Source organism: Besnoitia besnoiti, chromosome I (genome assembly GCF_002563875.1).
Source record: "Besnoitia besnoiti strain Bb-Ger1 chromosome I, whole genome shotgun sequence".
Classification (NCBI taxonomy): Eukaryota; Apicomplexa; class Conoidasida; order Eucoccidiorida; family Sarcocystidae; genus Besnoitia; species Besnoitia besnoiti.
In genome coordinates, this window is record NC_042356.1 from 4,089,523 (window position 1) to 4,117,452 (window position 27,930).

The following is a 27,930-nucleotide window of genomic DNA, read 5'->3' on the forward strand; positions in this document are numbered from 1 at the left end:
GCGTACCAGATTATAATGCACATCTTCCTCGCGTGCGGCTCGGTGTGCGGGCATAGAGGACCTGGACAAGCACCTTTTTCGTAGTACGTTTCTAGCGCGGGAATCGTGTAGTCATAGGGGTGTCACGGTCAGCAAACAATTCTTTTGTGGCTGAAGTGAATCGCGTATTTCACAAACAGATGCAGTTCTCGCTGCGTTCTATGTTGTGGGGAAACTAGGGGTCCATCAGTCGTGGCGTATCTTGCATTTCCGTATTGAATTTGGATCGATAAATTTTGGCGTGTGTTGTTACGCTATTCAGAGATACGAGATGCAGTCATAATGGAGCAATACCGTAAGGCTGAGTCGAAGGAAAGTGACGTTACCGGCAGACGTCGCTGTTGTGTGCCCCGTTTTCCATTCACTTTGGTTGACTGAAGAATTAATGCTAGGCTGCAGACACGAACCTGTCAGCTACTACAATCAAAGACTTGCCAAACCAGTGTTACCGAAAACTGGACACGTGTGTTGGTGTGAACGCTACTAGCGTCTACGTCCGAGCGAGCGCGCGGCCGACAGCCCCGGTGTGGAAGCTGTTGAACTAGATCCTGTTGGTCCGCGTAATACTCCGTTTCCACATGCGTCTAAACACCACACTGCGGAGACGCGTGTTTGTTGCGTGTATCGAATGCTGGCATCTTCAGAGTATCACGTGAAGCTAAGCGCGGATGATGTAGCTGCTGGCACCGTTTGGAGTTCGTCGTCACAGTGCTCGGGCGACAAGTCAAAAGTCGGGATTGTCGGTGCTTTCTACGCGAAACACGATGTATCCCTCATGACAGGGTCATATTGCGAAGTCCAGGATGTTGCCCATGAGATTAGACAGATCTGTCAAGGACAACAGGGAAGTGGGTGCTCGTTGGGAGAGCCCCAAGTGACAGCTTTGTCCGTGCTTTTCACGAATCTCTGCTTTAAACCAAGTGAAGCAGAACTGCACCTCTTCTTCAGCTGCGACTATGGTAGGTGGCATCATACGCGCGATCCTGTAGGCGGGCATACGAGCTAGAATCAAGTTACGTATATGAAACATCATTTCTGAACTGACGTTTTCCTTTCAAGAAGACACGACGCAAGAGTGTCGCGTTATGGTGGGGGATACTACGCACGAATGCCAGTGCACATTTAGAGTGTAGAAGTACTCGTCAAGGCTGGTCGTTGTAGTGTTTACGCTTCAGTCTCCAATCATCTTTTCATCTTAGGTGGCGAGGACTACCGGCTTCATCGTGAGGCGTCTTTCCCTTGTCATTCGTCTCTGGCATAAGTTTAAACGAATAGATCTACTTGACGGCTCACAGATCAGGTGTCAGAGAATGCTGTGACTCTAAGTGGGTTGGCAAGAAGCGCTGCGTTTCCTGAGTGGGCCTGGAAGCTGGAGGCCTCCAGTAGTCGCAAAAGTGCAAGTTTTTCTGCGACATCTCGGAAAGCCTTAACGCGCCAGTGGACTTGTGGCCGTGCTTTTCATTTCCTTCTTGCATCGCCTTAAGCTCTTTTGTTCCCAAAAAGTGGTAGTGTATGTTGGATTTTTCGTGCGGGCTGACATGTTGTTTTTATTTCCGTAGATACAATGGCACGGTTTGAATGCAAGCTCTACAAGTCCCAGCGCTACAATCCGGAGAGCGGCACGTGCAGTTGCCCGAGTGACATGACCGCGTGCTCTCTCGACGAGGCCAAGGCGAGGGATAGTTGGTTTCATAACTTGAGTCCATCGCATCGTTATATCCTGAGCGGCCAGATCCGGCTTGATCCAGTGGAGAAGGTCTTCCAAGCTTACAATGCAGTTGATTACGCGTCGAATGTGGCGGGAAAGGACTTGTGCACTATGTCGAACACTGTTTCAGTATGCAAGAGTAAGCGGTGATCTGGCGGTCGTAATCTGTCACGACGGAATACTTACTTGTTCTGTCTCATGTGCCATTCCTTTGAATGTACTGTGTGCCACTGACTGCGCTAGGCGCGCGTGTCTGCAAAGTTCCACCGAAGGCAGCGTTCATTATGGTAGACAAATTACAGACGAATCGGCTTGGTGATGCCAGAGGGACATATCAGTCAGTAGGGGAGGCTTTCTCAACCACCAGAGAAATTTGATGCTATCGGGGTTTCTAGTGAGGGGGCTGTCGTGGATTGACGTTCGACTATCACGTGTTCTTCATTGTGCTTGCTTTACCTGTGCAACGTAAAGGTAGTGAGTTCCATGCGCGTGGTGATGACTAGTATCTCATAGCGGTTAAGATGGGCAAGAACAGGATTCGGCATGTTTTTTTGAACAACCATGTACCTCATATGTCTGCTTGAAGTGAGACAGGTTTTTGAGGCAGTGCGTCGATAGATGGCACACATGTCACGCCTGCATGCCAACGATATAATCATAGCTGCGTCAATAACTTCTTATTATGGGGTCGTGTTCCTTGTGTGCCATGCGGTGCTGTGACATGCCGCAGACCTCCGGCCCTACACGGCAACGCGTAAGTGTGCCTGCAGGCAGTCCAAGTTTTTGCGGCAACCACAGAAATTATGCAGTTGCCAGCTTGCCTTTGCAGATACTAGTTTCTACTTTGCTACGCCGTCGTTCGCCTGCGTTGACTACCACAAGAGGTAGACAGCGTTTCTCCGCGGGGGAGCAGGACGCTAAGCATGGTGAACGATAGGGGCCGTACGCTACCAAAGTGGTCCACGTAGACCCGAGTTCAAGACACAGGGGCAACGGGCCGTCCGGCTTCCTCAGTGCAACTCAGCCCCGCCTTTGCTTGCCGATTAATTTGCGCTTCCCTTTTCAGATCTCAACATGGGAGCTGACTGCTATAAAGAATCTTCGAAGTCTCAATACTGCACAATGCCGTGCCTCGAGGCATGGAGCGCGTTCATGGCTTCCGAGATGCCATTGTCCACGCATGATTATCTGCGGATGTTCGAGGTGTTCTGGCACAGTTACACATTTCCGTCCCTCCCTAAGGGCACCAGCTCGGAGTTTCTGGAGCAGATACGGAACTGCAGATTCTGTAAGTCATCAACGTCTTTTTCGAGCCTTGTAAACGCGGGGGTAAGACATCAAAACTCTTACATGGCCGCCAGCGCAGCACGCCACCTGGACCATCTCACATTCCTTAGGCACCACCGGTAAATCGGCTGTTTCGAGCGGGCGAACGCTTCATATGAACGTAGCCGAGCCTCAGTGTGCGCAATGGGGGACAGATGCTGTTGGTGTGGCAGTTCATTGTAGGCTAGCAATTCAGGCGCCTGACGGCACAAGTGAAACATACCATATATAACTATATAAGTTGTTTCTCCTGTAAGCCAAACGGGGGGACCACCGATGCACTCGCATGTGTAGGACGATCGTTTGCAGGACTTCCGTGGTGAGAAGGGTGTCCGATAGAACACATACCCTGAACCAGCCGGTGGGGGCAGATGAAGTGAAATTGACTGGAAAACAACATGCATTACGGTGTTTTACGAAACACAAGCGAAGCCACTGTCTCTTTGAACGACACCACAGTTGATGGGTTTCCTGTCCGTCGTCTCTCCACCCGTTTTTTCTCTTTTCCACATTACACAGTGTACTGCCAGCAGTGAAAACGTATCGCGGATAAGTCCTTCCAGTAGCCTTCCTTGCCAATAACGGATGCTCTACTTAGGTGACACGCCGGAGGGCGACTGTACCGAGGAACAAAGCGAAGGCAATCACGTACTGTACCCCGTGAACATCTGGATAATCGTCTGTAGATCTTTTCCGTAACGTGAAATCTCGTGACAAGGTCATAGTTGCCTTCTGTTTGACGGATGAAACGATCGCGTCCTCCGGCCTTAATGACTTGATGCGGCGATGCACCGCTCGGCAATATAGTATCAGTTGTGTCATCGACTTGGCTTCTTTGTAAGATGGCAAATGGACAATGTGGACGAGCTGTTTGTGGAGATGGGGATCCCACGCCACAAATCGTGCCATCGATGTTATTTCCCATTCTTCTTTATTCCAGCGTATGCTCATGCCATGCTCCACGCAGCTCCCAGACCGACGTCAGCTCCTATGGATCAATACGGTGAGCCACCCCCGTCCCTTCTGTGTTAGACATCGTGCTGTTTTGTCACGTCGGCTGGTTATGGAGATGCGGGTTGCCCGAGGATGATAGCAGTGAGAAACGACGTGGCATGAGACGTTTTCTTTGACTCGGTTGGCCATATCGCTCCGGCCGCTACCAGCCTTGTGCACGAGCCTGATTGCGCACCGTAACTTGCGTGAAAAAGTGGAAACGTAACTGAAGTCTTCTAGTTGCGGAGACAGACACCTGGTGGCGATCCCTTGTTAGGTGCCTGTTGTGCTCTCTTGAGCGGAAGAGAAACTAGAGTAGTTGATGGTCTACTCGGCAGCGCACACGCAGAGATACATTGGAGTTGGTGGCAGTAGTTGATGGTCTACTCGGCAGCGCACACGCAGAGATACATTGGAGTTGGTGGCAGTAGTTGATGGTCTACTCGGCAGCGCACACGCAGAGATACGTTGGAGATGGTGGTAGACATGCACTATGATACCGTGTTCACGTCAGACGGCGTGTGCGGTCGATAGACTTGAGTCTATGCGTCACCTCAAGCGCGTGAAGTCGTTAACTTGTTTCGTTTTGGCATCCATTCCCACACAAGTGAGCGCCTATGGAGGGCGAAGTACAGCATCGACAGGAGAAACGGGATGGCATCGGAAGCGTCTTCGCATTCTGGATTGTTTGTTCGCAGAGGACGAGATAAGCGTTCCTGTGCCGTCGTCGGGATCAATCTCTGTAGATATCAACTGCAGCAACGGCCTTCGTAGAGATGTAATCCAGGCCTTAGTCGGACCCAAGACTCTAATCACAAGGAATGTAGAGGTGCTCGGGTGCCGGTACGAGGACGTCACGGACACGGTTCGCGCTGCGTGTGACGAAGCCCGCTCGACTGGAACCACCGCGTGTGTGATTGACACAAGTCTGTTGACGCCCTCAGCAATCCTCTGCTACTCATCGGAGGTTGTACTTGCCGTCAGAAGCAACTGTGTTCCAGGTATCGTTCCGGTCTGTCTCACGGTTTCGGCTCTCCTTTGCTGAGAAGAATTGGATTTTATGGCATCTCCATCGACGTAGGGTCAACCGTCACACGCAGACAAATGTGTTTCACTACTATTGGTAAACAAATCTAAAGATGATTCAAGACGATCACATCCAGAAGTATTAGAGTGTGCCTGTACACGGAAACCCGTTTCGCTGCGGATGTATACATGCATGCACACATATATCGTGGCGCATATGGGTGCCGAGCGCCAACAATGTGTTATGTATCTATATACACATACGTGTATGCATATGTTTATCTATCCTTAGACGACCGCGGCAACTGTTGGATCTTGCAGCAGAACACTCGAAGCCTGGAGACAACTCTTCCACGCTGTCACTCTGAGTAGGGCCAGGCATGGTTGTTCACTGGTTCACTATCCGGTGTTGCTGGACCCACCAAGGGGGGGGGGCCGCTGTGAGATGCCGTGCTTCCGACGTGCCTCTGTCGTGCAGTCTTTTTGCTGCTCTGTTGTGCGTCCAGATCCCTCCTTGAAACCAGATTTCGAGTGCGAACCATATTTGGTGACTGGACGAATAAACACAAATGGCACAGCATGCACATGCCCAAATAATGCGGACCCATGCACGATTACTGAGAGCCGGCTGTCAGATTCGTGGTGGAAAACGCTACCCACCGGTTCCATTGTCAGTTTGGCTAATGCAGTAATCTGGGCAGCCCCTCCAGGAACATCTCTTTACGGCTTCACAAATACGGATGCACACAGAGATATTTGTGCCCCCGACCCCTTCCACTATGTTCTATGCAAAGGTAATCTCGCCGCTCTCGGGTGACGCTCACTTTGGCAAAGGCTGACGAGGAATGGGACCAGGCGTTGTTGCATAGCGGTGGCGTCGATGCAGTGGGGTGTAGTGCGCTTGATACACGACGTTCCACCTGAGTTGTTCCCCATGTGTTTTAACGTACCGCAGTGCAAGTTCACCGCCCGTTGTGAGTTAATGCAGTTTTGGGGAATGGTGCAGCCGCGAGTGGGATTTGCTTACCCAGAAAATATGGCCCGATTCTCCCCATACGTATATGAGGGCTCATCGTAACGTAATGCCTGGAATTCTACAGGGCTATACACGCCGCTTAGGCGTCACCCTATCTAACGGAGCTGCTGTATTACACGCGAAGGAGTTGAGACGTGTTTCCTTGTGTAGCATTAGCCATCGGCTACAGGGCATGAGGGACGTATCTTAAGGTTCCATGAACTGCTGCCATGTATGGGTGTTCAGGCATTTGAGCCAGACAGACCGTTCGTGTTTGCTGTGGCAGGTGTGAGCCGTCAGGTCTCGCGTTTGGGCGGAGTTGTGCCCAGTCTCTATCCTGGTGTGTGTTTTTTTTGTATGTGCTTCAAGTTCGTGACCGGCGTCCACGAGCCTCAGTGTGACCGTGCGCGCCGAACTCGCATTCCCTTGTCATTGGGGTTCCCAATAGACGTTCCTATCCAGGCCCAATCTACACGTGTAGGCGCGCAAAACGCGCAGCCATGTAGGGCGCTCTGGGTAATGCCTGACTCGTACAGCGGATACCTATCAGCGGTGACGACGTGCTTACCTTACTGTGGGCCTCCTGCACGTGCTCTGCGGCTCCCGGTTCCGTGTTCGTTTCAGATCTTCTTGCGCCACAGGAGGAGACGGTCGCGAGCAGAGGTGAGCAAGCCGCCGCATGTCCTTGTTATGAAATACAGTCGCTGTTGCTCGTCGGCTGACTTCCGTTTATTGTCGCTGAAGTGATTTGCCAGCGAATGGATATATGCTTGTCGTGATTGAGAGCATTGTATGACACATCCTTTCAGGTAAGGATATGTTGCAAGAGTTGTTATGCGTAAACGTTGGTGATATGCTTCGTATCACCCAGCAGCCCGCAGCCAAATGCCAGCACGTCTAATAATTACTCACTCTTGTCTCGTTGAGTTTTTGTTTCCTCCATTCATGGCGCCACGCCCTCCCGTTGTCCTGCCCTTGGGATGCCTCCACGGAATGGAGCGACATGCGCACCGTTGCCTTTCTTCGTCTTCAGTCCTTGCCGCTGGATGCTGAAGAAGATGTGGTTCGACTGTGTAGGTGATTATTCGTGGCGTTATACATTGGAGTTCATTGTAGGTCTGCGTACACCGACCTGGTAGCAGAACTCCCGGTTTTGTAGTTTCCTCCGACAGTAGCGTTCCTCTCTGTCTCTACTTCGGTACGCACCGTCGCCTTCTGTGTCGTGGTTAATAGTGCCTACGCGCTTTTGTGTCCGCATGCGTGCGCTGGTTTCCAGATCCGAACTGTCGGGAAGCATTCGCTATCGACATGCATGCCTCGTCAGCCGACGATCGAGAATGTCAGGAAGCATGCGCGGCGCTGGTTGTCTCAGGGTGCGCTACTGCTCAGAGCAAGTGGCTATGCGTGGCACGGGCTCTGTCCAAATGCTATACACCAAACACAGAGTCCATGACCTGTCAAATCGACATGTCACCTTACACCTTCTCCGCCGCAGACGGCACGTGCCGATGCACCGGCATGGGGTCGCCATGCACAGTCGATGAGGCTGAAGTAACACGTCCGGATTGGATCGAGTCTTTCCAGGCGCTTGGAGTTGGCGACAGAGAGGGTGTTGTCGTTGCCAAAAATTTTCGCGCGCTGTGGATAGGAGATCCTGATAAGTGGAAATATGAGGCTGGCGTGAATAAGGGAGCCGGCTGCGTCGCGAACCCGTGGATCGCTGGTGTGTTTTGTGGAGGTAAGTATCAACGGTCGGAAGAGGGCGGGGACAAAAGAACACCCAAGGGGCATTGTTGTTGATTTAGTCGGCTTCAAGCTTTCATGTCGATGTACAATGCACTTTGGCAGCACTGAGACAGGATTATGGCACACGAGCTGCTAGGTGGTCGGATATGTCATCTGAAAAGGCACAAGTGCCTCAATTCCAAGAGAAGCGATATATGCGAGGAACAGTAGCGAGCCCGTTATGCGTAAATGGGATCTAATTCAACCGCGCCAAAGCCACACAGTAAAACAATTGCCCGAGGGCAGTGGAAGAAAAAGCGAGCAATGACTTTACAAAGCGAACCACAGAACGGGGCTGAAGACAGCCATATGAGTGCAGATGTCGAGATCATGGCGGGGGTTTAAGCGAAGCCTACGAGCGGTGAAACGACGGCAAGCACAAAAGCACCTTTGCCAGCATGAGGGTAAACGGCGTACTTGCACATAGAAATGTGACATCTGTTGCTGCTCGTGTCCGGCATGGACACGACGGAGAGCACAGCTGCCGATAATTGGACGTGGATCCTCCGTGACCGGACCTGTCAAGAGATTAAAGCTTGTCCTCCAGGCGCTGGGCCTTATGTCTGTTCTGTGGTTCTCCAGTCAAATTAGCGATCAAACCCCCGGCTCGAGGAGGTACGCGGCGTTTGGGGGAGGGCCTCACTCACAACATTTTCCCCTACAGCTCCAAACCCTGAACCGGCCAACGTGTGGGCGCCCCATGGATTTGGTGCTCACGGTAGTTTTCAACGTGTATATAAACCAGTGGGTCACAAATTCGGTCAGCCCGTATGGATACGCATTCGCATGGCTGTATCGATGCGCGCCATCTGCAGTTCCGGTCACGTCTTTATTTGACCAGTGTATGTGTTTACCTTTTGCTAAAGTTAGTCGTCGTCTGTTTGTACCGCCGCTCGAATGACACATTTTCTATTCGGGGTCTTCAGTCGATCGCTTCATTTGCAGTATTTTCAATTTGACGACTCACTGCGGTGCCGTGTGACATGTCTCTGCGTACCCTATTTGTCTCCATAACCCACACTGCAGTTGAAGATCTCAAATTTAGCTTGCCTATGGATATATCTCGACCTGCAGGCGCGTTTTAGTGCTCGATATCCGTCGGTGCTGACTTCGCCTGTCATTTTGTGTGGCTCTAATGTCGTGTCCATTGCGTACGTTTCAGACGCAGCGCCATTGTGTGCCGAAGCAGTGACGGATGACCCCGCAAAGGCAACATCCTCCGCGTGCCGTGTGCACTGCGCATCGGTCTTCAAGGAGTGCAAACAGATTGTGTCTCAAGGATCACCAATATATTCTGTCGCTCTCCAGTGTTTTGAGGCCGCCGCAGCAGCTCATCCCACTCTAATGTTCTGCTCCTACCAGATAGGTACGTTACCTGGCAGCATCTGCCAGCCAAGGTCCATCACACGCACCTACGCCATACGTCTTCTGCATGAAGATATCCGACGTGTCTAAAGGAGGCATGGCTTCGCTGTGCCGGCAGTGCGAACGCCATGCTTGTGCTTGTTGCATGCTGGCTCTCATACGCACATACAGACCGCTGCATATCGCATAATGGAGACGTACATTCATATATGCGCCAGCGCACGTGCATGGATGTATAGCATCCGGTTTGCTGCACGGCTTTAAACTTAGCATATACTTGTATGGTGCTATCTTGGAGACCATATGCTTCATGTCACCTGCGGCCGCGCATTACGCCGCAGAAACAGTCGAGAGGAGTGTCATTTTGCACATGCTAAATGTTCAGCAAAAGGTTAATCCAAACAGAAGTTGTCTGCTTGGTTAGAACGTCATGAGCTTGAATTCACCAAGTATCGTACACGGATTGCTAACAGTTGTACCGTGTATCCGTGGCCGTGAGTTTGTATCGGAGCCTTGGGAGCTGAGTCAAGAGACAACGGCGCGTGTATAGCATCGTCCATTCAGTGCGGAACCGCATGATAGATCGTTAGCGGCGCGCAACGTCTGTTGAAGAGCTTTGACTATTGTTTGCTTGGACTGCGCGTCGGTCTGAAGGAAGTAAGGACAGGACGGTGGCATTTTGAGAGACAGGGCCTGAGGGCAGCACCCGTTCGTCTCTCTGTGCCGGAGCCCGGGGAAAGCGGGGGCATTGATAGGCTGCTTCATCGTGGCACCACGAGAGGGCAGGATGCTTGTATCGTGTGTATTTTGCTGTGTGATATGTTACATATTTTATGTGTCGGCGCTCAGAAGAGCTCGAGGCTCTTACGCGCCAGTAGGGTGGCATCCGTTTCGCCGCTTTCGGCTACCGTTGAAGCCGACGCACTGGCGACTGTCGCGATGCTTGTTCTTTCGTTGTTCGAATTGAGACGCGTCTGCTCCAAGGGAAAGCAGGGAGCGCGACATTGGTGTGCCCTCATGGCAAGTCCCTGAATGGGCCGTCAAAGGGCGCGAACCGCTGTGTATGCATTTGAGGGAAGGAGGCGAGAGAACGCTTGCCATTATTCTATGCAAGCTGTATAGCGGATGCCGCTTCTACCTTGATGACTGCAAAGCTATATCGGAACCGGAAGCTGTTTCGCCTCTCAGCTGTGTCGGTGGGTCACCCTCGCTCAGGGTGACGTGGACAGCTTGAGAGGCTGGAGACAACGCTGTTGCATTTCGTGCACCATGGCGTGACGTTCGTGTGACTGAGAGACACTCTTACTCTAAATGCCTCTAATCGTGCTGCTGGCAGCTGAAGAAATTGTTCTGCGGCCTTATGAATTCCACGTTCCTCGGGCCTCCGCCGTTGGACCACGCCAGGTCTCTCCAGCCATTCGCTGTTTCTTCGTTGTGCGTCCCACTCTTTGCATCATGCCCGTTATGCGCCCTTCCGATGTCTTGCCTCCTCCTCTTTCAGCTCCCGAGGACCCAGACGCAGGCAGTAAGGACGACGGCACTTGAAAATATTTTCTTGTATAGGATATTGATAATAGCTAGACAAGCATATGACAACTATGAAGGGGCGTGTAGCGATGTGAACTTGGTACCGCATGAACGCAGGCGGGAGGCGCAGATTGATACATGGTTCATTCCATTCATGCTTGCTGTTTTTCGCTCACTATGAGTTAATGCCGTGAAAATCTAAGTGCTTAACCATGTCGCGTCTAGACATTCGTGCGTCTGTCCGTGTCATACAGCTATTTGCACTCGCTTTATCCATTTTCATAGGGGGTCGGTACTTGTTCCGTGTTTCCTGGGCATAACGCGTGTGGTGCCGTTACCATGTACCTCGCGCGTTGTATTACCATGTGTGCAGAGGCTACGCTCGACGCCGGATGGACAGTGGCGACTACGGAATGGGTACGGGTTACGTTTGGAGCGGATTTTTCTGAGCCACCGGTCGTCATTGTCGGTGTTCCCAGGACGATTGATCCGTATTACAAGACCGTTATTCGAAATGTCTCAACCACAAGCTTCGAAGTCAAGCTCCACAGAGACAACTGCACCTTGGCAAGTACGTTGTCGTTCTCCAGTGTTTGGCAAACGTGAAACGGCCCAATTTTGCACACTGGGATCAAAACGCGTTTTCAGGCTCTGAACCGTGCCTGATCATGTAGTATCAGGCAGCTGTTGATATGCACGATTGAGAAGGCGCATAGAGAGTAGATTGTCGAATAAGCTCACCTGCAGACAAGCATCTTCCCTGGGCGCGTCTCTCGAAACATCATCCGCAACAGTTCCAGTTCTTCCGTAGACCCTCGTGGGACGTCACGTAGTCGTTCATCGCAGTGAATAACGAGCCTGGCTGAGGACGACACCTGGCGGTGGTTTTGCAGAAATTACGTGAGGGTTGCGTAACCCGTTTCCGAAACCCTACAGACGGAGGATGAACTGATCCTCCGAGAGCCGATCCGAAATCGCTGCGCGTCTCTCCACTTCACCAATGCATTTTTAGAGTCGTTGTCTGCTCTTTTGCACATTGGTTGTCCGTTCCGCTCGACGAAATACAGAAACCCAAAGCCGCAGCGCGGCTGTCTCCTGGATGGCTTTGCCAGAAGGCCGATATCTTACAAGCAATGTCCGCAATCCAGTGAAGGCGGTAAAGCTTCAACTTTCAACTTTCGCGCCGACGTCCATGTCCCTGACTTTTCGAAACCTCAAAAGTCCTGAGGACGTGAGTGAGACCCTTGCAGATACTCTGATCAACACGAGAGCGCTGCACTTGTACACACGCAGGGTCGCCCGCATGAAACTGTGCCGAGAGAATACAGCATGTGGACGGCCCAGCGTTTTCGTGTACGTACATATCCCTGCTAGCGTTGTGTGCGGATTCAGAAAAAACGCATCAGCTTTCGAATGACGGTACTCTATGATACCCCCCTTGTCTTCTCTCATTTGTCTGAGTGTGTGGCTGAGCATTCCGTTGACGTGCCTTCAGATCGTTGCTGTGGCGCAAATCCAAAGTGTCGACCCAGCCACAACAGCCACTGAGGGTCTCGGGGTTATCGTTTCAGTGGTTGAATCAGACCACGTGGAAATCTCGCTCGTGGCGAACAAGTCAGTAGACATTTCGTCTGTGACTGTCGGGCTCCTCGTCATGGGGAAGCAAGACACCGAACTTGCAGCTGGATTACCCCCTCTCCTCAACCGTTTCCGCCTCCATGTAAGTTGTGTTTTGATGTGCGTTGAAAAGTGTACCCTTCACTCGGGCAGCGAGGCGCTGTTGCAAAAGCTCTCCTACGAACGGGGGCAGCAGAAAACAATATCTTTTTATGATTTCTCTACGCGGTTTGCTGTTGAGATACCTGCGTTTGCCCTTGTTGTGTCATTCAAAGTTATGTGCTTACGCGTACACATAGAAAAAATATGTCGATACGAAAAAGGCAATGAGCTCGTTGTTCGCGCGCACTCATATGCTAGACGTTGTAATACCTACGCTGGCACTTCCCGCGGGAGCTCTAGGACGCCGGTATATGCGCGCCTGTGACGTGTCATTCGCCTGGACTGATTACACCTGCAAAGATCGGAAGAGATCGGCGGGGGGGGGGGCTGACTGTCGGGGGCGCTTGTCTTGCATCAGGCCCGGTGCGTTGCAGTTTTTAATTGTGTCCCATCATTCTTCCAAGTACGAAGGCACGTAGAGGCGCGGCAGGCCGCTGTTTCGCACCCATGATCCGCGTATTCGAATGGATCCGGTACGGGATCCCTTCGCACGCAGCCGTCGGCGCGCCACTTAACATACCCAGGGGTCGTCTGTGCTGACTGGTATGCTTTTCCCCAGACCTTCCGCGTCCGAAAAGGCGCTTATTCGGCGTCACATATTTTCGGGAAAGACGTGCCTTTCGCGGGGCCTAATATGCCCTACATCTTCAGCACTACGATCATAACAAGATCCACCGATCAGGTGTTTCAGGTGAGCGACCAGGTGGTGATAACGCGAAGACCAACGACCGACCCTTTCACCTGGTCTGCGCTGCTGTGGAAGGCGATATGCGAGCCTACGCGGCACTTTAAGGCCATCCCCGACAGTGCGGATTTGGAGGTCGTCGGATTTTACATTGAGGCGAGTAAGTTACGTTTTGTGTGGCAGGTGGTCGTTAAGAACAAACCGACCGCTAGGTCGCGCGCTGGCATCCCCGCTATTCTCGGACTTGTCCGTGTAGCAGCTTTTGCTGTTCTCAAGAGCAGATGCTTGCTGCGGTTGGCCTGATCGTGATCTACTCTTTCGCATAACCGAAGGACTGCGTATTTGAAGTGGACTCCGCGAATGGCGTGCCGTCCGCAACTGGGCCTGCAGCTAAGTGTATAGACAGACACAGGCGGGCATTCGCACGGTCCGGTGCGTCATTCCAGCGTTGTAACTGAGCGGTCGGCTGGCGGCCGCGGTGGAAGGGAGACGCGTGTGCTGCCTGACATGGAGTCGGTCACTTAAGGGCCCAAAGTGTTTCGCGTAAGACTGGTCCCTCGGCTGCCCATTTTTGCATACCCGTGCGACAGGTTTGATGCCGCTAGCATTCGCTAGGTGGATCACGTCGACTGGGGAACCCGGTACTATTCTCTTTGTGCTTTGTATGTGTGTGTTGCGTATTGCGTGGCTGTAGATTCCGCTGAGCCCACGCCGTCAACACGTAAGTGACCCCCTGCAGCATCGTATGCTCGATGCGGCTTTAGGGCAGAGCACCTCCTGTTGCGGCATCGCCTGATCAAGGGAGTCGCCCCGAGGCACCAGTGACATGTCCGTCCATCTTGAGCCCGTCCTAGTTTCTTGTACATTGATAGACGGCAGAGCTTCGGGCGGTTATCTTTCGTGTGTGTATGATGTGAGTATTACGCAGATATATATATATATATATGCCTCTGTTGAGGGGTTTTCATGGCAAGCGTCCGCGCCAGCAAAGATGTGCCTGCTGGCTCGTTTTCCTTGTCGCTTCAGCATCAAATAAAGCCTTTTTTTGGATGGTTATACGTGTGCAGCGGAGCTGGGAGACATCTGTTCGCTTTTTTCAGCACAAAGCGTGAGTCACGGTGTTAGCGTTGCTACTGAGAACGACACACACTTCTGTGCCTGCGCATACAGGGCCTAAATGGAGGCAGAATGCCGATCCACTAACTTGGCGCAGTCGTAGCTATTGGCCATCAATGTTTATGCATGTTCAAGATCGCATAACTATCTGTGAAAATCGTATCCCGCTCGGGTGCAAGCATGCAAGCCGGCAATGTACGTAAACTAGAGATGTAGGCGATATAGTCGCGTCTGCCCACCACTGCGTGGCAGTGTGTGTATGACCCGTGTGCGAGCCTGCTCGGATCTTGCTTTGGAGGCGATCCATGTGGGTGCCAGGCGTTTTGGCCTTTCGTTTCTTCAGTTTGTCACGACATTGAAACAGAACTGCGTCAACCTCTGCAATGATGGAAAACCAAGTTCGGTGGTCGAACACTGCGAGCAGAAGTGCCGACCCGTCGTGGATCCCGAGGGTCTCGAGGCATGCAAACAGGGATGCGCCGAGAATATTGAAGACGAATTTCAAAAGTGCGCTTCTCAGTGCCAGGACGCTGATAGTCTGGCATGCATAACATCGTGCGAGGATGTGATGGCGAATCAATGCCGGTCCGCAAGTTCCAAAGATGCCATGAACTGCGTGCTGTACGGTTTGCCCGTTACAGAGCTCGAAGCGTGTGTCTTTAACGAAGGTACCGACATGATCGCATGCCGCTGGGGCAGCGACGCGAGCTGGCGGATAGGCCCCCTATAACTCAGAATTGGCTTAGGAGGACATGGCAGCTTGTCCCTCGCTGCTGGCGGGTCGGCATGCAGAAAAACGTGGCGTTCTCTTGCGGTGATTTGGTGGAGGTGTTGAAGGGTGCATGCTGTGCGTTCCAGGGGACGTCATCGGTCCGTGTATGACATGCATTTCTTTCATGTGTATGCAGCGTACACGAGCGATCAAACGCCAATACCGGAACTCCCCGAAGCAGAAGAAGATATGCCGAACCAAAGTGCGTGGCGTCCCGCGGACAAGGGGCTCAGGGGGACCACGGGTTCATCAACTCTCACTGCGTCTGTCTAGAGAACAACACACTTTTGCTCCCCAACAGGTTGCCGAACGACTGAGTGCAGAAACAATGCCCATAAGGAATACAGAATTCATGTCTCACGTTCTGCTGCGCTCTGCGCCCGTATCGTGCCAGGGCACGCCGGCACCAGTTAGGCATGGTTACAATTGTAGACACTGGTAAACAGTCCAGTGCATACATGCACGCTTCGCTGTGCGCGCTGCATAAAGGCGTGCAATGATCTTTAAGATGAGGTGGTTGAACAAGGTAGCGAAAATGAGTGGGCCAGGTGCGGCTTTCCTCGATCGCGACCCAGCCTTTGATCGAGGGTGTAGACTGTTTGCCGCTGCCGCAATGGTGGGCTGCGCTTGTTGCGTCGTTGAGCAGATTTCGATCATGTATCTGTATATTCGCTTGCAAGAGGTCTCGCCTGTGTGTGTGAGCGATCCGTCCCTGAAGGTGAACGGGACATTGAGCGACTTGGGAGAGACCTGAGAGCGTTTTGGTTGGATCTCTCCCGCGGGCAACGTTACTGAGAACCTCGTGCTAAGACAGCGTGGCGCTTCACCCTCACCTCAAGTCATGCACGCACGTTTCGTTATTCCCTGTGCTCCTGCAGGCTATGCCGACTGCTTTGTGTTGGACATGCGCCAAGGATACGATAGATTTATAGGGTGGGACTCTCGAACTGCGACATGCAAGTGTCCAAACGACTTCGCTGCATGCACATCCGCGGCGGTGGACGCGGGGCATCACTGGCGAACAGAGCTTCTGCGGCCTGACGGGCTCTGCGCGGCCCAGGGTGACGCCGCCTTTATGGCGTTAGCGCAGCGGTTTCGGTCGACGACTGGAAACTTGTGCGAGTTGGCGAAAATAGGGTCGCGTATTACGTGGGAGGACAATACACTTCCAGCGTACCCTGACCAAGACGTCAATACCGAAGATTCCGTTGTCCGAAGCGGAGAATACGAGTGCAGGAACTCGTGGTTCTATGTATTCTGTCCAGGTAAACGGGCAGCTCGAAAGCTATTATGGGGCTACGCATACCTCTGTCGTCGTTCTGGGGCGAACTGGATTTGCGCTATGAGTAGCTGCAATTTCTTGGAGGCATTTGCTACGTCTGATGCGATCTGCTGTATCCTGTGAAGCGGGGAGGTAATTTCTTTTTGTAGACATGCGCCACAGTGCTGTGCCCACCCAACTGATGGGCGAACACCCCACCGCTGTGGATCCTTGCCACATGCGGTGTGCCTGTCTGGTAAAATGCCAGAATCCAAGCATTTAGGCTCCGCCCATCGCAGGGCGCAGCTTTGCCTGGCAGTCATAGAGACAGTTTGTGAGCGGGAACTCAGAGACTGTGGCTCGCGACAGAGACAATCAGCAAATAAAACAGCTTTCCGGTCTCCTCCGGCGTTATGGTCTCACACAAGCCGCCGTGTGGCTTGTCTGCTCTGCGGGTGCGCCGAGCCGATACCGCGATGTTTGAACATGCAGAAACCTGCCGCTGGTAGCAATGCGACTGTGTAGTGCTGTCGTTGTGGCATCTTTCAGCTGACGCAACTTCAACAACGACAGTCGCCCCTACCGTGACGAAGGAGGAGATAACGTTGAAGACGGCGATCGTCGGAGAGTGGGGGGAATGGAGCCCCTGTTCGGGCACGTGCATTTCGAGCTCGTGGACTCCAAAACGAATGCGAAAGAGGCAGGTCCTGGCGCAGCTTCCCACCTCAGCGACGCCGGACTTGTGGGAAATGGAGGACTGCCTTGGCCTGCCCATATGCGGCACCGCGTGCTGGGACAGTGATTGGACTGAGTGGGGAGACTGCGCTGAGTACACCGTTGATTTGAAAGCGGGGGCGGAACTCTATCGGCGGCAAGTCAAACACATTTTCTCGTACTCCGCGGCAGCCTGTGGAAATGATAAATTCGTCAGATACGAAAAGTGCGAAGAAGAAATGGCTGAAGTCTACGAAGACGTGTCTGCTATGGATACCACCACTAGCCGGGGAGCAGGTGAGTACGCTATCTTCGCCTTTAGCCAGGGGTACTGCGTCTTCCAAATGAGCAAAGACAACGCAGTCACTTGACTCAAGCAGACTACAATTCCAATACGTGAAGCCAGGTATCGTGCCAAGTGCCCTCGGTGACTTCTCTGTATTAATACGACAGGTCCCATGGATTCATCGATTGCGCATGATTCCGACTGCCGCTAGACTCCCGCGTAGCGGGTAACCTAGGAAGTATGTCCCCACGAAGAATGCCGGCTGCAGATGCCGAGACGAGTCAGGCTGCACGACGTTCTTGCCATAAGTGTTTGCTTGCCGGCAAGCCAATTAAACGTGGGACTGCGGAGTCGCCGAGTACTTCTTCACTCATCGTCAACATTGTATGTCATAAATAAATTCAACTCTCGTGCCTGCAGCGCTCTGCTCGTCTTTCTTTTCCCTGTATCTCCAGGTCACCACAGAGGTGTGTACGATGGACCCGATGGACGTTTGCCCTTTCCGGCGTCGCCCACGCGTGCTTCGTCTTCGTTGATTCCGTCGGCCGAGCAGCTCTCGTTTTTCGTCGACTCGGCAGACCCGTACGCTAAGCTGACGCAAGCTCGAATGGGGTTCATGGACCGGCGACGCTCTCGCAGCCGGTCGGTCTCAGTCGAGGACGGTTCCGGTGCAGCAGTGGCCCAGCCGGAGGGCGTCAAACACAGGGAGCCTGGAGCCAATCGTCGCCATTCCGAGGAGCCGCCTGACGGACACAACGAGCCAGGACGACGGCGGGGAGAAACTGAGACAAACGTTGCTCGCCCAGCAGTCGGCCGTGGGGGTCGTAGCCAGGAGGCCCCTGGCCGGGTGGCTTACCAGGTAGACTCAGGCAACAACGAGGGATTGCTTGCCGCTATTGAGACAGTAGCTAGTCCTGATAAGCTACATGGCGGCGGTCTCGGAGCAGGGGCAGCGTCCGAGTCGGAAAAAGAAGTCGATACAGCAAGGAGTCACGAGGAGCTGGAACGGGCTGCGCCACTCGTCTCCGACGAGAGACAGGAAGACAAAGGCGAATCTAGTCGCAACGCTGAGACGGAAATCGCGAGCCACGCAGCTGCTGCACCTTGGGATGCCGGGCACGGCAACGTTGCTATGGGAACGGAGTTGCCGAAGGGTATGACAGAGCCGGCGCCGGCTGGAGAGCCGGTGGAGCCGAAAAAGGCCCAAGCGAGTGGAGGCCCGCTCACCGCCCCAGCGGCGGACGACACGGTTGCCACAGGGAGTGAGACAGCGGCTTTTGTTGGGCGTGCGAGTCGCGGGCGAAAACGTGCCCGGACCGACAACAGCAGCACCAGAACGCGCCGGGGGACGCGAGCAGCCCGCGCGGGCGTTGTCCCCGTCTGCTCTGCTGTTTCGGCGTGGTCGGGATGCGACTCACCGTAAGTTAAACCCCGAATAACGATGTAGAACACTGCCCTCCCTTCCCGAAATCCTACTGCACAGATGCAGTGCGTCTAGCGCGTGAATGATCTGAATACCAAAACGGGCCAAGCGGCAGAACTGTGGAGGCGGGTGAGAGTGGGGGTAGGCGCAACACAGAAACGAGTGGGAACAACGAGGCACGTTTGAAGACGCGAAGCAAATAAAAATACTTACATAGCATCATGACGTATACGACCTTCCCACAGTCATATTCGCATGCGTCGACGGATACACAGTCCAGAACTCTTGCTGTGGAGACTGTAGTTCGATGATGAAGTCGCGCTGGATTGTGTCGATGCTTGTCATGGAACGCAGCTGTGCGATTCACCAGGGCACCGCAGCTCGTCGATATCGCCTTGCGCTTCCTGGGTTGAACAACGCAAGATACTGCAGTAAGTCGTAAGCATATATGAGTCTCCACCAGCGGCAGTGTACGCGCACTGAAGCTTCTTATGTTTCTTGTGATAGACACACTACTGCTGCCTGCACTGTCCGGGAGGACCGCTCGGATGCTGTTCCGTACGGCCATCGGAGCCTTGCATCATTTATCACGAGTATAACCTGCACGTCCACGGCACATTAGTAAACTTCAGCACGCACAAAGCCAGGGGGCACAAATGCGACTCTCCCACAGAGCGTATATCTTTATAGTTTTAAAGTTGCCCACCCGTATCTAGTCGGTGGCTGTGCAACAGTCGAGGTGTGTGAGCTGCAACTGGTTTTCTCCGGTTTTTTGTGCTGGTGGAGGTGTGTGCATGTATCCACATTCGAGTATGCAGCCACACACTTGTATGTTACGAAACATTCTGCGGGAGAACAGCGCTGCTGTCGGGCTACGCGCACTCAGCGAGCGTGTCACCGGAGAGCGAACAGCAAGTCTATGAATGACTCCGTGTGTGTTGTGTGCATCTCGAACGTCTCTGCCATGTGCGTTTATAGCGCTGCCTGCACTGGACGATAAGCATCTGTGTCCAGATCTGCAAGCCTGTGAATATCCTAAAATCGGTAGGTTCGTTCTTGACTTCTCTCTCCCGCGTGGCGCCGCGGGTCTCGCGGACGAGTGGAGCCTGGGCGTATCATTATCTGATGTCCGCCGGGGTAGAGCATTTTTTGTGTGCCTTAGGTCCATATTACACGTAAAAATATGGTATGATTTATGAAATCCTTCGGGGTCGACATGAGGGATCTGTGTGTAGAACGCAAAGGTGCTAAGCTCACTCGATATACAAACTCGATACAGCCGTTGAGCATCGATCGTATCTATCTTGTGCTGTTGTATCGGCTGAGCCGTCGTGCGTGCGTCATCGCCCATGATTCGGACAAGAAGGCAGGAAGGCCTGTCCGTGCTAGAGTACAATGAACGCTATCGGCCGTGCTGTAAAAGCAAGCAGAGGGCCTGTGTTTCCTTTGTGATATCTATGTGTACCTGGCTGCAGATTGTTCTATGGTCACCGCCGGACGCCAAACAGAAGAAGACGCGACTGAGTGCCAAATCGTGTGTAAAGCCACTTTTGCTTCCTGCAAGACAATGATGACAGGCACAGTGGCGCGGTACACTTCCATCGAGCATTGCGTCCTCGTTCGCTTCGCGGAGCATCAGAGTTACCCCGGCCAGTGTCAACTGACTACCGAAGTTCAGGGAGGTGAGCCCCCGCGCCTGTATTGGGTTCGGGGACTCTGCGCAGTATACGGGGAGGGAAAAATGATTTCAGAGTGAGGCAGACTTGTATCGCACGCGTTCCTTTGTTTCATGGCTTACTCGGCCTGTCACCGTCGATACGGGGCTCCCACGTAGGGAGCACTCGAGCTGCATTGCGGGCCGTAGGGCGCGGTTGTCACAGGCTGCCGACGACCGGACGCAGAGTGTGTGCGGATCTCGCTCATTGTAGGCATACTTCTATCTTATTTCAGTCAATCTGTTTCCTACGTTGGTCGCCCTGATACATATTTGGTTGATGTGTCGTTCCGAGATGTTAACCCTGCAAACGCATCAAAAACCTTTCTCGCCGTTTTCGCGTTGTGTGTGAGTGGCCCCTTGGAGTCGTCGTCAGTGTGGTTGCGTTTCCGATGCAGGGGCCTCGCATCCTCAAGACACGAAGTGCTTCCCGTCATCAACGCGCCGGCGAGTCGCGTCTGGGGAGTTTCCATTCATTTTTCAGCTTCCTGTGTCCAAGAGGTCGGCCGTGTCTTCTGATGAGCCCCAAAACAATTCCGCCGATGCGACGCCATCTCTGGTGTCAATGGGGACATTCGCAGCCCCCACAAGTGGAGTCGTAAACCCTCTCTCTCCATCGTGGTCGGCCTCCTCAACCACTGCATTCATCGATTCCTGCGAGTGCTTTGACCCTGACCATGAGCCCTGTACGGCTCCGGAAGCACGCGATGCCGCCTACAACTTCCTCTACCCGGCTCTAACATACCCGTTGTGCGCAGCGACTACCTCAGGAGAAAAAGCGTTCTTCACAAGGGATGAGCTCACAGGACGAGCGGACGCCTCAACGTACTTTGCCTTGAAAGGCATGCAGCGCATTCATTGCCCCATCCCCATGTATAGGGCACTCATAGAGGGGAAGGACAGCAAGGTTGTTAACGTCGTCACGTTCTCTAAATTCGAGTCCAAAGAAGAGCTAAATAACTTCTGCGAAAAAGGACTCGAAGTGTGGGACAGGAGAGCGTCAAGTAAGCTCATACAGTTACGGCGCCAGAATAACGGCTGCGAGTAGAAGTACAGTGGAGAGGGAGCCACAAAGTAAAAAGGGAACGAGGAACTTGTAAATTCATGCGCACGTCTTATGGTGAGATATTGAAGAACGTGTCTGCAGGACAGAAGCATTTTCCGTTGGCTGTTGATTCGGATGTGCGCAGGCAGCGTTGGAACGCCGATTGCATACGCAGAAAAACTCATGGAAGTTGCAGCACGTTACTCGGCACTATCTCCAGTTTTGCGGCCTTGAGATTCTCCGGGCGGCTGTGAATGCACATAACAACATTTGTTCCAATGCATGCCCAAAGCGCCTACAGAGTCGTTCCGATGCGTTTGGAGTGCGCTGAAATCGACCCAATAGTTACCGTTGCAGTGGCGATGCACGTGTCGAGGAGACGGCAGCAGTATCTGGCAAAAGACCGAAGCTTATAGGCAAACACATGACCAATCGCGAATGGTGGACCCGTGAGATGATAACCTGCCCGGGCTGTATCTCCGTGACCGGCATCGGGCGAGCGGACATTTCACGTCTTGTTTGGTTCTCCAGTTGGTGATCAGCGACTCCATCATCCTTACATGTAGGCTTTGACGAGTGAAATTTCTCAATGCGTTGTTCTGTGTAGACTCAATCCGAGATGGGCCGATTATTCCGCGGTGCGAGGCAGCGAGTAGCGTCACAGGTGACGATAACCTGAACGGTGTTTGCCAGCGCCGGTGCATACAGTCAAGAACGTACTGCTCGGCTAGAAGCGAGACTGTGACAGAGCTGGCGTCCTGCGTCAAAGACCAACTGATCAGCCTCGGGTTTCACGAGACCTGCACTACTCCAGAGGGTGAGAGAGATATCTTGCGGGCATTTGTCGCTGTGCGCTGACGGGAGATTGTTTATGCAGATGCAACTGAAGGAACGCGAATATATGTATTTGTGCGCATTCGAATATATATGCGTGTACCAGTCGCACATGTGAAAAAAACATCCAGGTAACGCTGAGTTAGAAGGGCACATGCCATCGAACACGAGGAGATAGTGGTGACAGCAACACAACGCTATTGTGCGTGAGTCTGTCGGAAGGCAGCATCCACATACAGTGAGTGGTGGATCGATCATTGTCGTACGGTCCCTGTTTCGAAGGTCAAGCATGCGTCGCGGTAGCGTGTGCCTGCCTCTCCGCCGGATACATGGTCGTCACCTTCCGCGCTGCGATTGACTGTTCGCTCTGCAGTTTTAGCCCCTGGGCGAGGCATCATTATGTGCAAAAGTAAGATGCGATAATTGATGCTTGATGCCGCATCCGAGAAGTCGCGAACACGACGCGAAAACGAATCTAAAAGGTGGCTGTCTCTGTGATTCGCGCATTCTGGGAGCGCAAACTCGCCAGATAGTGTCCGCATCTTTGCCGGACTAGAGTCGCTGTGTGGTTAGAGGCTTTGGCAAGGGTCTGGTGTCTCAGTGACCGCTGCGCTGTCCAACACTCTTGCGTCGCCAGTACGACGAGTCTTCCCCACGTGCGGATCTGCCACGGTACTGCTATGGGAGCCGACTCAAAGTTAGGGGTACACCGAGCCCGCGCGTATGCGAGACGCGTGGACCACTCAGGTCTATATATACGCCAGCGAAAGGTTGCCCGTTTTCGCACTCAGCACCACTCTTCTATCTGGTTTATGCACGCCATAGTACGTTTGCAGAAGAGTGTATGGCCTTCAGTGTACCGGGGCGCGCCTTGGAGGACCGTGTTTTGAGGCGGGTCGTGTCTGAATCACGGCCACGCTGACTGAGACAGTCGTCTCAGTCAGCGTGGCCGTGATTCCTATTCCTTCCGCTATTCCGGTACACATTGTGGTGCCGATATACGCATTTCTACTCCACGGATCGTTGTGGCTCCATTCGCCAGGGAAACTGCACAACTGCGTGTATACGGAGTGGACGGAGTGGTCAGAGTGCAGCCCTAGGTGAGTTTACAGACACGGAATGGATTCCGCGCTCTAAGGGACTTAACCGGCGGCGAGTGGGTACAGAAACGGCATTGTTACTTTGGCCGATTCGGTTGAACAGTGCGGCGCCGCACCTTTTCTCCAGAAAGCAGAGAAAAAGCGAAACTGGACTTCCGTGCACGGGGAGCCATAGCAGTCGTCAGACGGGGGAGAGAGGGACCGTCAAAAGTGAAAAAGGGAGAAAGCATTTCCGGCTCTGCACATGCCACAACATGCCGCCGCCGCTACTCTTCGAGATGTCCCCCACGCGTTCTCTGGCGTGCCCACGAACGGTGCGTCTGCATAGGGAACCGCGTCGCCGTGTGTATGCAGCACAACTTTGTGCGGTATCCCTCTTCAGCTGCTTTGACTGGGCCGAAGGATTGGTCCCGACTCGCGTCCGGTCTCGCAATCTTGTCGCTGACGACGATGTAAATCCAGAGCAATGCAGAAATGGAAGTCGGCAAGGTGAGTGCCTGCGAGTCAGGAGAGTAATCAGGGTGGCGCAGTCGGCCCGGGTCACGCGCTATCGCACAGGTTCATTCCGGGAAGCCTATTCGATCGGCGACTGTAGAAGAGGTTTGGCATTACCGGCTGAAACGCTCTTACGTGTATGCGAGTCCGAGAAACGGGGTCGTGTTTCAGTGGCCACAAGTATCAAGCCAGAAGTGGCGTATGTACGACCTCACGTCTGACTGAGTAGGTAGCCGCAGGACGAGGATATGATAGCTCCGCGTATAGCACATCACTGGTCTTAAACGCTTGTACTACTCACTGGAACTGCGCGATGTGTGATGTTATGGATGCGTGCGAGTCTACGAGACGGTGGATCTTCATCCGCTGCTTTTTCTGCGTGTTCGGGTAGTTTGAGTTTGCGTGTTTCCACGTGTACGAGACGGAGGCGTTTAGCCCACCCCTTCTCGCGTGTCTCTCATCTGATTTTTAGGCACAGTTCAAACGGAGGAGTGCACTAAGGTCCCCGTCTGCCACGGTGAGCCTTGCAAGGCGGGCAGGGCAAGCCCAGGAAAAGCAAGGCTTCTGGGGTGCCCAGCAGCTCGTGGCCTGCATAGGGTAGTGACAAGATATTGTTAATGTGTGTTGATGGAAATGTATCATACATTTCCACGGCTGCTCAAAGCACTGTGATGCCGTACTGGTGGCGCGTAGGCCGCAGGCTCCCGAGTATCGATCGTACCCTCATTATTTGCGCGGTAGAGCACGTGGGGGAACTGCGCACCCCTGGGTCGGTGCTAGCCTGTGGAGAAGTTCATGTCGGATGGGTGGACACAGGCGTGCTGGCATAGCCACACAGAGTTGCGAGGACTGGTATACCTGAAAATGGAGGCGCCCCCATCCGGGCCATCCAAAAAGGGGGCGCGGTAAACCAAACGAGGAAAGACTTGCACTTGATTTGCGCATTTCATCCCCCTTGATGAACGCAGGTTCTCAACGAGGAAAATAACTCGATTCCAACCACGAGGGCAAAGTGTGTCAAGTGTGTGAAGTGAAGAGTGTGAAATGACGAGTTCGTGTATATGTTGACTGTTTTAGCATTGCTTCCTCGGCGCGTGCTTCGGAGTTCGGCGAGGCAAAAGAAGTCACTCAGACGTCGCCAAGCTGTCGCGCTGTTCGGGTTTTGCTCGTTTCGCAGGATCCGAAGATGTTGACATAGAGGGTATACCGGTCGTTGAACCAAAGCCAGAGCCTGTGGTACCTGCCTGGTCCGACACAAGGGCTGACGCAGGCGAGGAAGTGGAGGAACGTGACGGCGACCACGCAGCGACGACGGCAGTCAAGTGTTTCCTCGCTAACATGAGCGACCTCCTCTACGAGGCCGTCCGAGGGTATGATGAAGCGGTAAGCCGACATCCGTGTCTGGATATCACTAGTATTGGCGATCGTAGCACAAGACCAACGGTGCGCACGTGACACGTGTGCATCTCGGCATTGGCGAGGTCGATGTTGACGGATGAAGGCCATGTATACGTGTGCACCTACCGAGAGCAAATAGCGAAATTTTATTTGTTGGGGGCTCTGTCGCAGCTCACGACGCTCTGTCATCATTAGAGGCAGACAGCATTGCATTGGAACGAGTCTACCTCTCTGTTTTTTCACTTTGCGCCGACTGGTTCCGGTGGACGGCATATCAGAGCAACACGCGGTGCTTCACGACAAGGGCGTGCGTCACCAGAGTGTGCAGATATGTTGTATGCCATGTATTTCTGCATATATGCATGGATGCATGTTCAACCTGAATAAACGCGGCTAGTGCCAGCTGAAGCATGGGCGATGTGTGGCGGGGAAGGGCAGAGAAAAACGAGGACCACGCAACGCGGTGAATGTCGCACACGCAGCTTGTCAATTTGAGAGGGGCCACCTTGTCCGTTCATACTTCGTTCACTCTTCCCCGCACGAGGAAACGATCTCGCGCAGCTTCGGGGGATGCTGTGGCCAGGATTTCCAGGGCACTGATTCTTCGATCTTGGAACCAACTCTCTTGGTTCTTGTTCAGTACCGCGCGTGCAAGTGTCCACAAGGTCGAAAACCGTGCACGCGGGCGGAGGCGATGGCAACTTTAGACAACTGGACCAAGGACGTCGAGGCGGCCTGTGAGCGAGGCCGGTCTGGTGCAATTGTTCTGATGGACGGCGACCGCTTTTTCTGCGCCACGGGCTCCTTCGGAAAGGAACAAGCTCCCCTGTCGGAAGCGGCCTGCGGCACATCAGAGTATGATTACGTTTTGTGTGAAGGTGAGAACCTTCTGTCGTTCTGCTCTGCCTTTTTGGCAGTTCCTTGAGGATCGTTCTCGTCCCTTTGGAGCAAGTGCTGGCACGCGTGTAGTGCTCAGCAGAAGCACTGCAATCTAGCCGCACAAGATACATAAGTAGTTTCTTCAGTCATGCACTGTATGCGTATGGACGCCGCGCCTCGTCTGGGGGGACGCCGCGGGGGCGCCGCAACGACGCCACTCCGGCCTCTCGGGTTTGCGAGTCAGCGCATTGCGGAAGCGAGCCAGGCCTGACAGGTGCCCTGGTTGCCAGATCCCGTGCGAGCCAGCGCGTCAGCACCGTATAAACGTCATTAAAATGCGGGACTGTCGGTATGCGCTGGGGTATCTAGGTAAAATCCACACACATTGAGCGTGTGTGAGTTTTGTAAAATGTGTAGCAATATTCGCGTATAACTAGACATGATTCAGAGATTCCTATTCGAGCACAGCCAGATTGTCGATGGTGTGCTGTGATGTTTGCAGGAGATCGACCGTGGGAAGAGCACACAGTGACGCGGTGGATCGTTTGCCTTTTGTTGGGCCTAACGCTGGGCATCGCCGTGGTCCTTTGTTGTCTACAGTACAGCGGCGACCTGCAGAAACTCGTTGGTTTGGCAGGGAGCTATCCGCGGCTGGTCCAGGAACTAGTTGCACTCGAAACGCGTGAGAAGGAAAACGCGAAGCGCGGTCCCGAGGCACTCGATACTTGGTCGCTGTCCAGTCGCTCCGCGTCTCTCATCGGAGACTTGGGCCGCGAGCGCGCCGCTGCGTTCTCCGCGAGGGTCGACAGTCAGGCAACTGAGCTGCTGCTGGGCGAAGAGGAGGGTCGAGGCACGGCCAGTGAGACGCAGGCGGAGCGGCGCGACAGCGCAGTTTCCTTCATGGGAGGAAGGCCGTCATCAAGGGGTTTCAGTAGGCCGCGGAGGCGAAGCACGCAGCTCGGCGGAGCCTCTCGAACGCCGCGGGCTTCGCTTGTCGCTTCACGCGGTCTGGGGAAGCTGACAGGCCTCGGTAGCGGGGCACAATCTATCGGAAGTGCTGAGAGGAGTCCGTCGACCTCGCGAGTTTTCCTCGAAGACCTTGACACGGTGGGGAGCTTGTACTCCCGAGCCGTGTTGAATGACGAAAGTGAGACTTTGACTATGCTGCCGCACCCCAGGCGACGTTCCGAAGGCAGCAGATCAGAAAGCATCTATCCTAGTGGCCAGGCAAACATCGAAGGAAGACGTAGGCGCACGACGCTCGGAGCGAGGGCTTCCGGATTCCTGAGTGGAGCCTCATCGCGAAAAGGGTCTACAGGCGGTCGCGAAGGCGAGATCAAGCCGAGCCAAGGCGACGCACGCAGCAAAGACTCAGATGATGATGCGAAATGAGTACAGAAGGGGTTTCACGGACACAGTGACAGCTACAGATTTCCAGGCCGATTTGCGGTAACTGTGGTGGGAGTGCCAATCAGTACAACAAACAACCTGATAGCTTTCGCAACGTTCCCGAGGCAGCCTTGTTCTAATGGAGGCGTCGAATGAGGTCCTGCCGGTGGCACCGTAGAGCGGTAATGAGTTTTTACGTTGCACCATGCTTGTTCACGGCGGTGACGCCTGAAGTAAAGTTGGATATTGCCGCCAG

General features: G+C 53.6%; 1 protein-coding gene across 1 annotated transcript in view; it reads left to right on the forward strand.

The window, feature by feature from the left end:
* Positions 1–27,677, forward strand: part of BESB_005960 (microneme protein MIC15) — a gene marked incomplete at both ends in the record, with an annotated part of 30,807 nt that extends 3,130 nt beyond the window's left edge. The window contains 35 exons of the mRNA XM_029359351.1: positions 302–334; positions 684–998; positions 1,599–1,886; positions 2,478–2,501; positions 2,814–3,035; positions 4,041–4,076; positions 4,765–5,067; positions 5,599–5,886; positions 7,384–7,845; positions 8,475–8,507; positions 9,055–9,258; positions 10,759–10,782; positions 11,158–11,355; positions 11,852–12,015; positions 12,280–12,504; positions 13,123–13,408; positions 13,943–13,969; positions 14,316–14,356; positions 14,708–15,032; positions 15,273–15,338; positions 16,015–16,401; positions 16,947–17,408; positions 17,853–18,816; positions 19,175–19,251; positions 19,799–19,864; positions 20,296–20,502; positions 20,933–21,538; positions 22,187–22,396; positions 22,787–22,822; positions 23,456–23,513; positions 23,896–24,002; positions 24,481–24,525; positions 25,186–25,391; positions 26,047–26,284; positions 26,788–27,677. Of these exons, the coding sequence (XP_029222264.1) occupies positions 302–334; positions 684–998; positions 1,599–1,886; positions 2,478–2,501; positions 2,814–3,035; positions 4,041–4,076; positions 4,765–5,067; positions 5,599–5,886; positions 7,384–7,845; positions 8,475–8,507; positions 9,055–9,258; positions 10,759–10,782; positions 11,158–11,355; positions 11,852–12,015; positions 12,280–12,504; positions 13,123–13,408; positions 13,943–13,969; positions 14,316–14,356; positions 14,708–15,032; positions 15,273–15,338; positions 16,015–16,401; positions 16,947–17,408; positions 17,853–18,816; positions 19,175–19,251; positions 19,799–19,864; positions 20,296–20,502; positions 20,933–21,538; positions 22,187–22,396; positions 22,787–22,822; positions 23,456–23,513; positions 23,896–24,002; positions 24,481–24,525; positions 25,186–25,391; positions 26,047–26,284; positions 26,788–27,677 (8,123 nt within the window). The remainder of the gene's footprint in view (positions 1–301; positions 335–683; positions 999–1,598; positions 1,887–2,477; positions 2,502–2,813; positions 3,036–4,040; positions 4,077–4,764; positions 5,068–5,598; positions 5,887–7,383; positions 7,846–8,474; positions 8,508–9,054; positions 9,259–10,758; positions 10,783–11,157; positions 11,356–11,851; positions 12,016–12,279; positions 12,505–13,122; positions 13,409–13,942; positions 13,970–14,315; positions 14,357–14,707; positions 15,033–15,272; positions 15,339–16,014; positions 16,402–16,946; positions 17,409–17,852; positions 18,817–19,174; positions 19,252–19,798; positions 19,865–20,295; positions 20,503–20,932; positions 21,539–22,186; positions 22,397–22,786; positions 22,823–23,455; positions 23,514–23,895; positions 24,003–24,480; positions 24,526–25,185; positions 25,392–26,046; positions 26,285–26,787) is intronic.
* Positions 27,678–27,930: the final 253 nt, after the last annotated feature.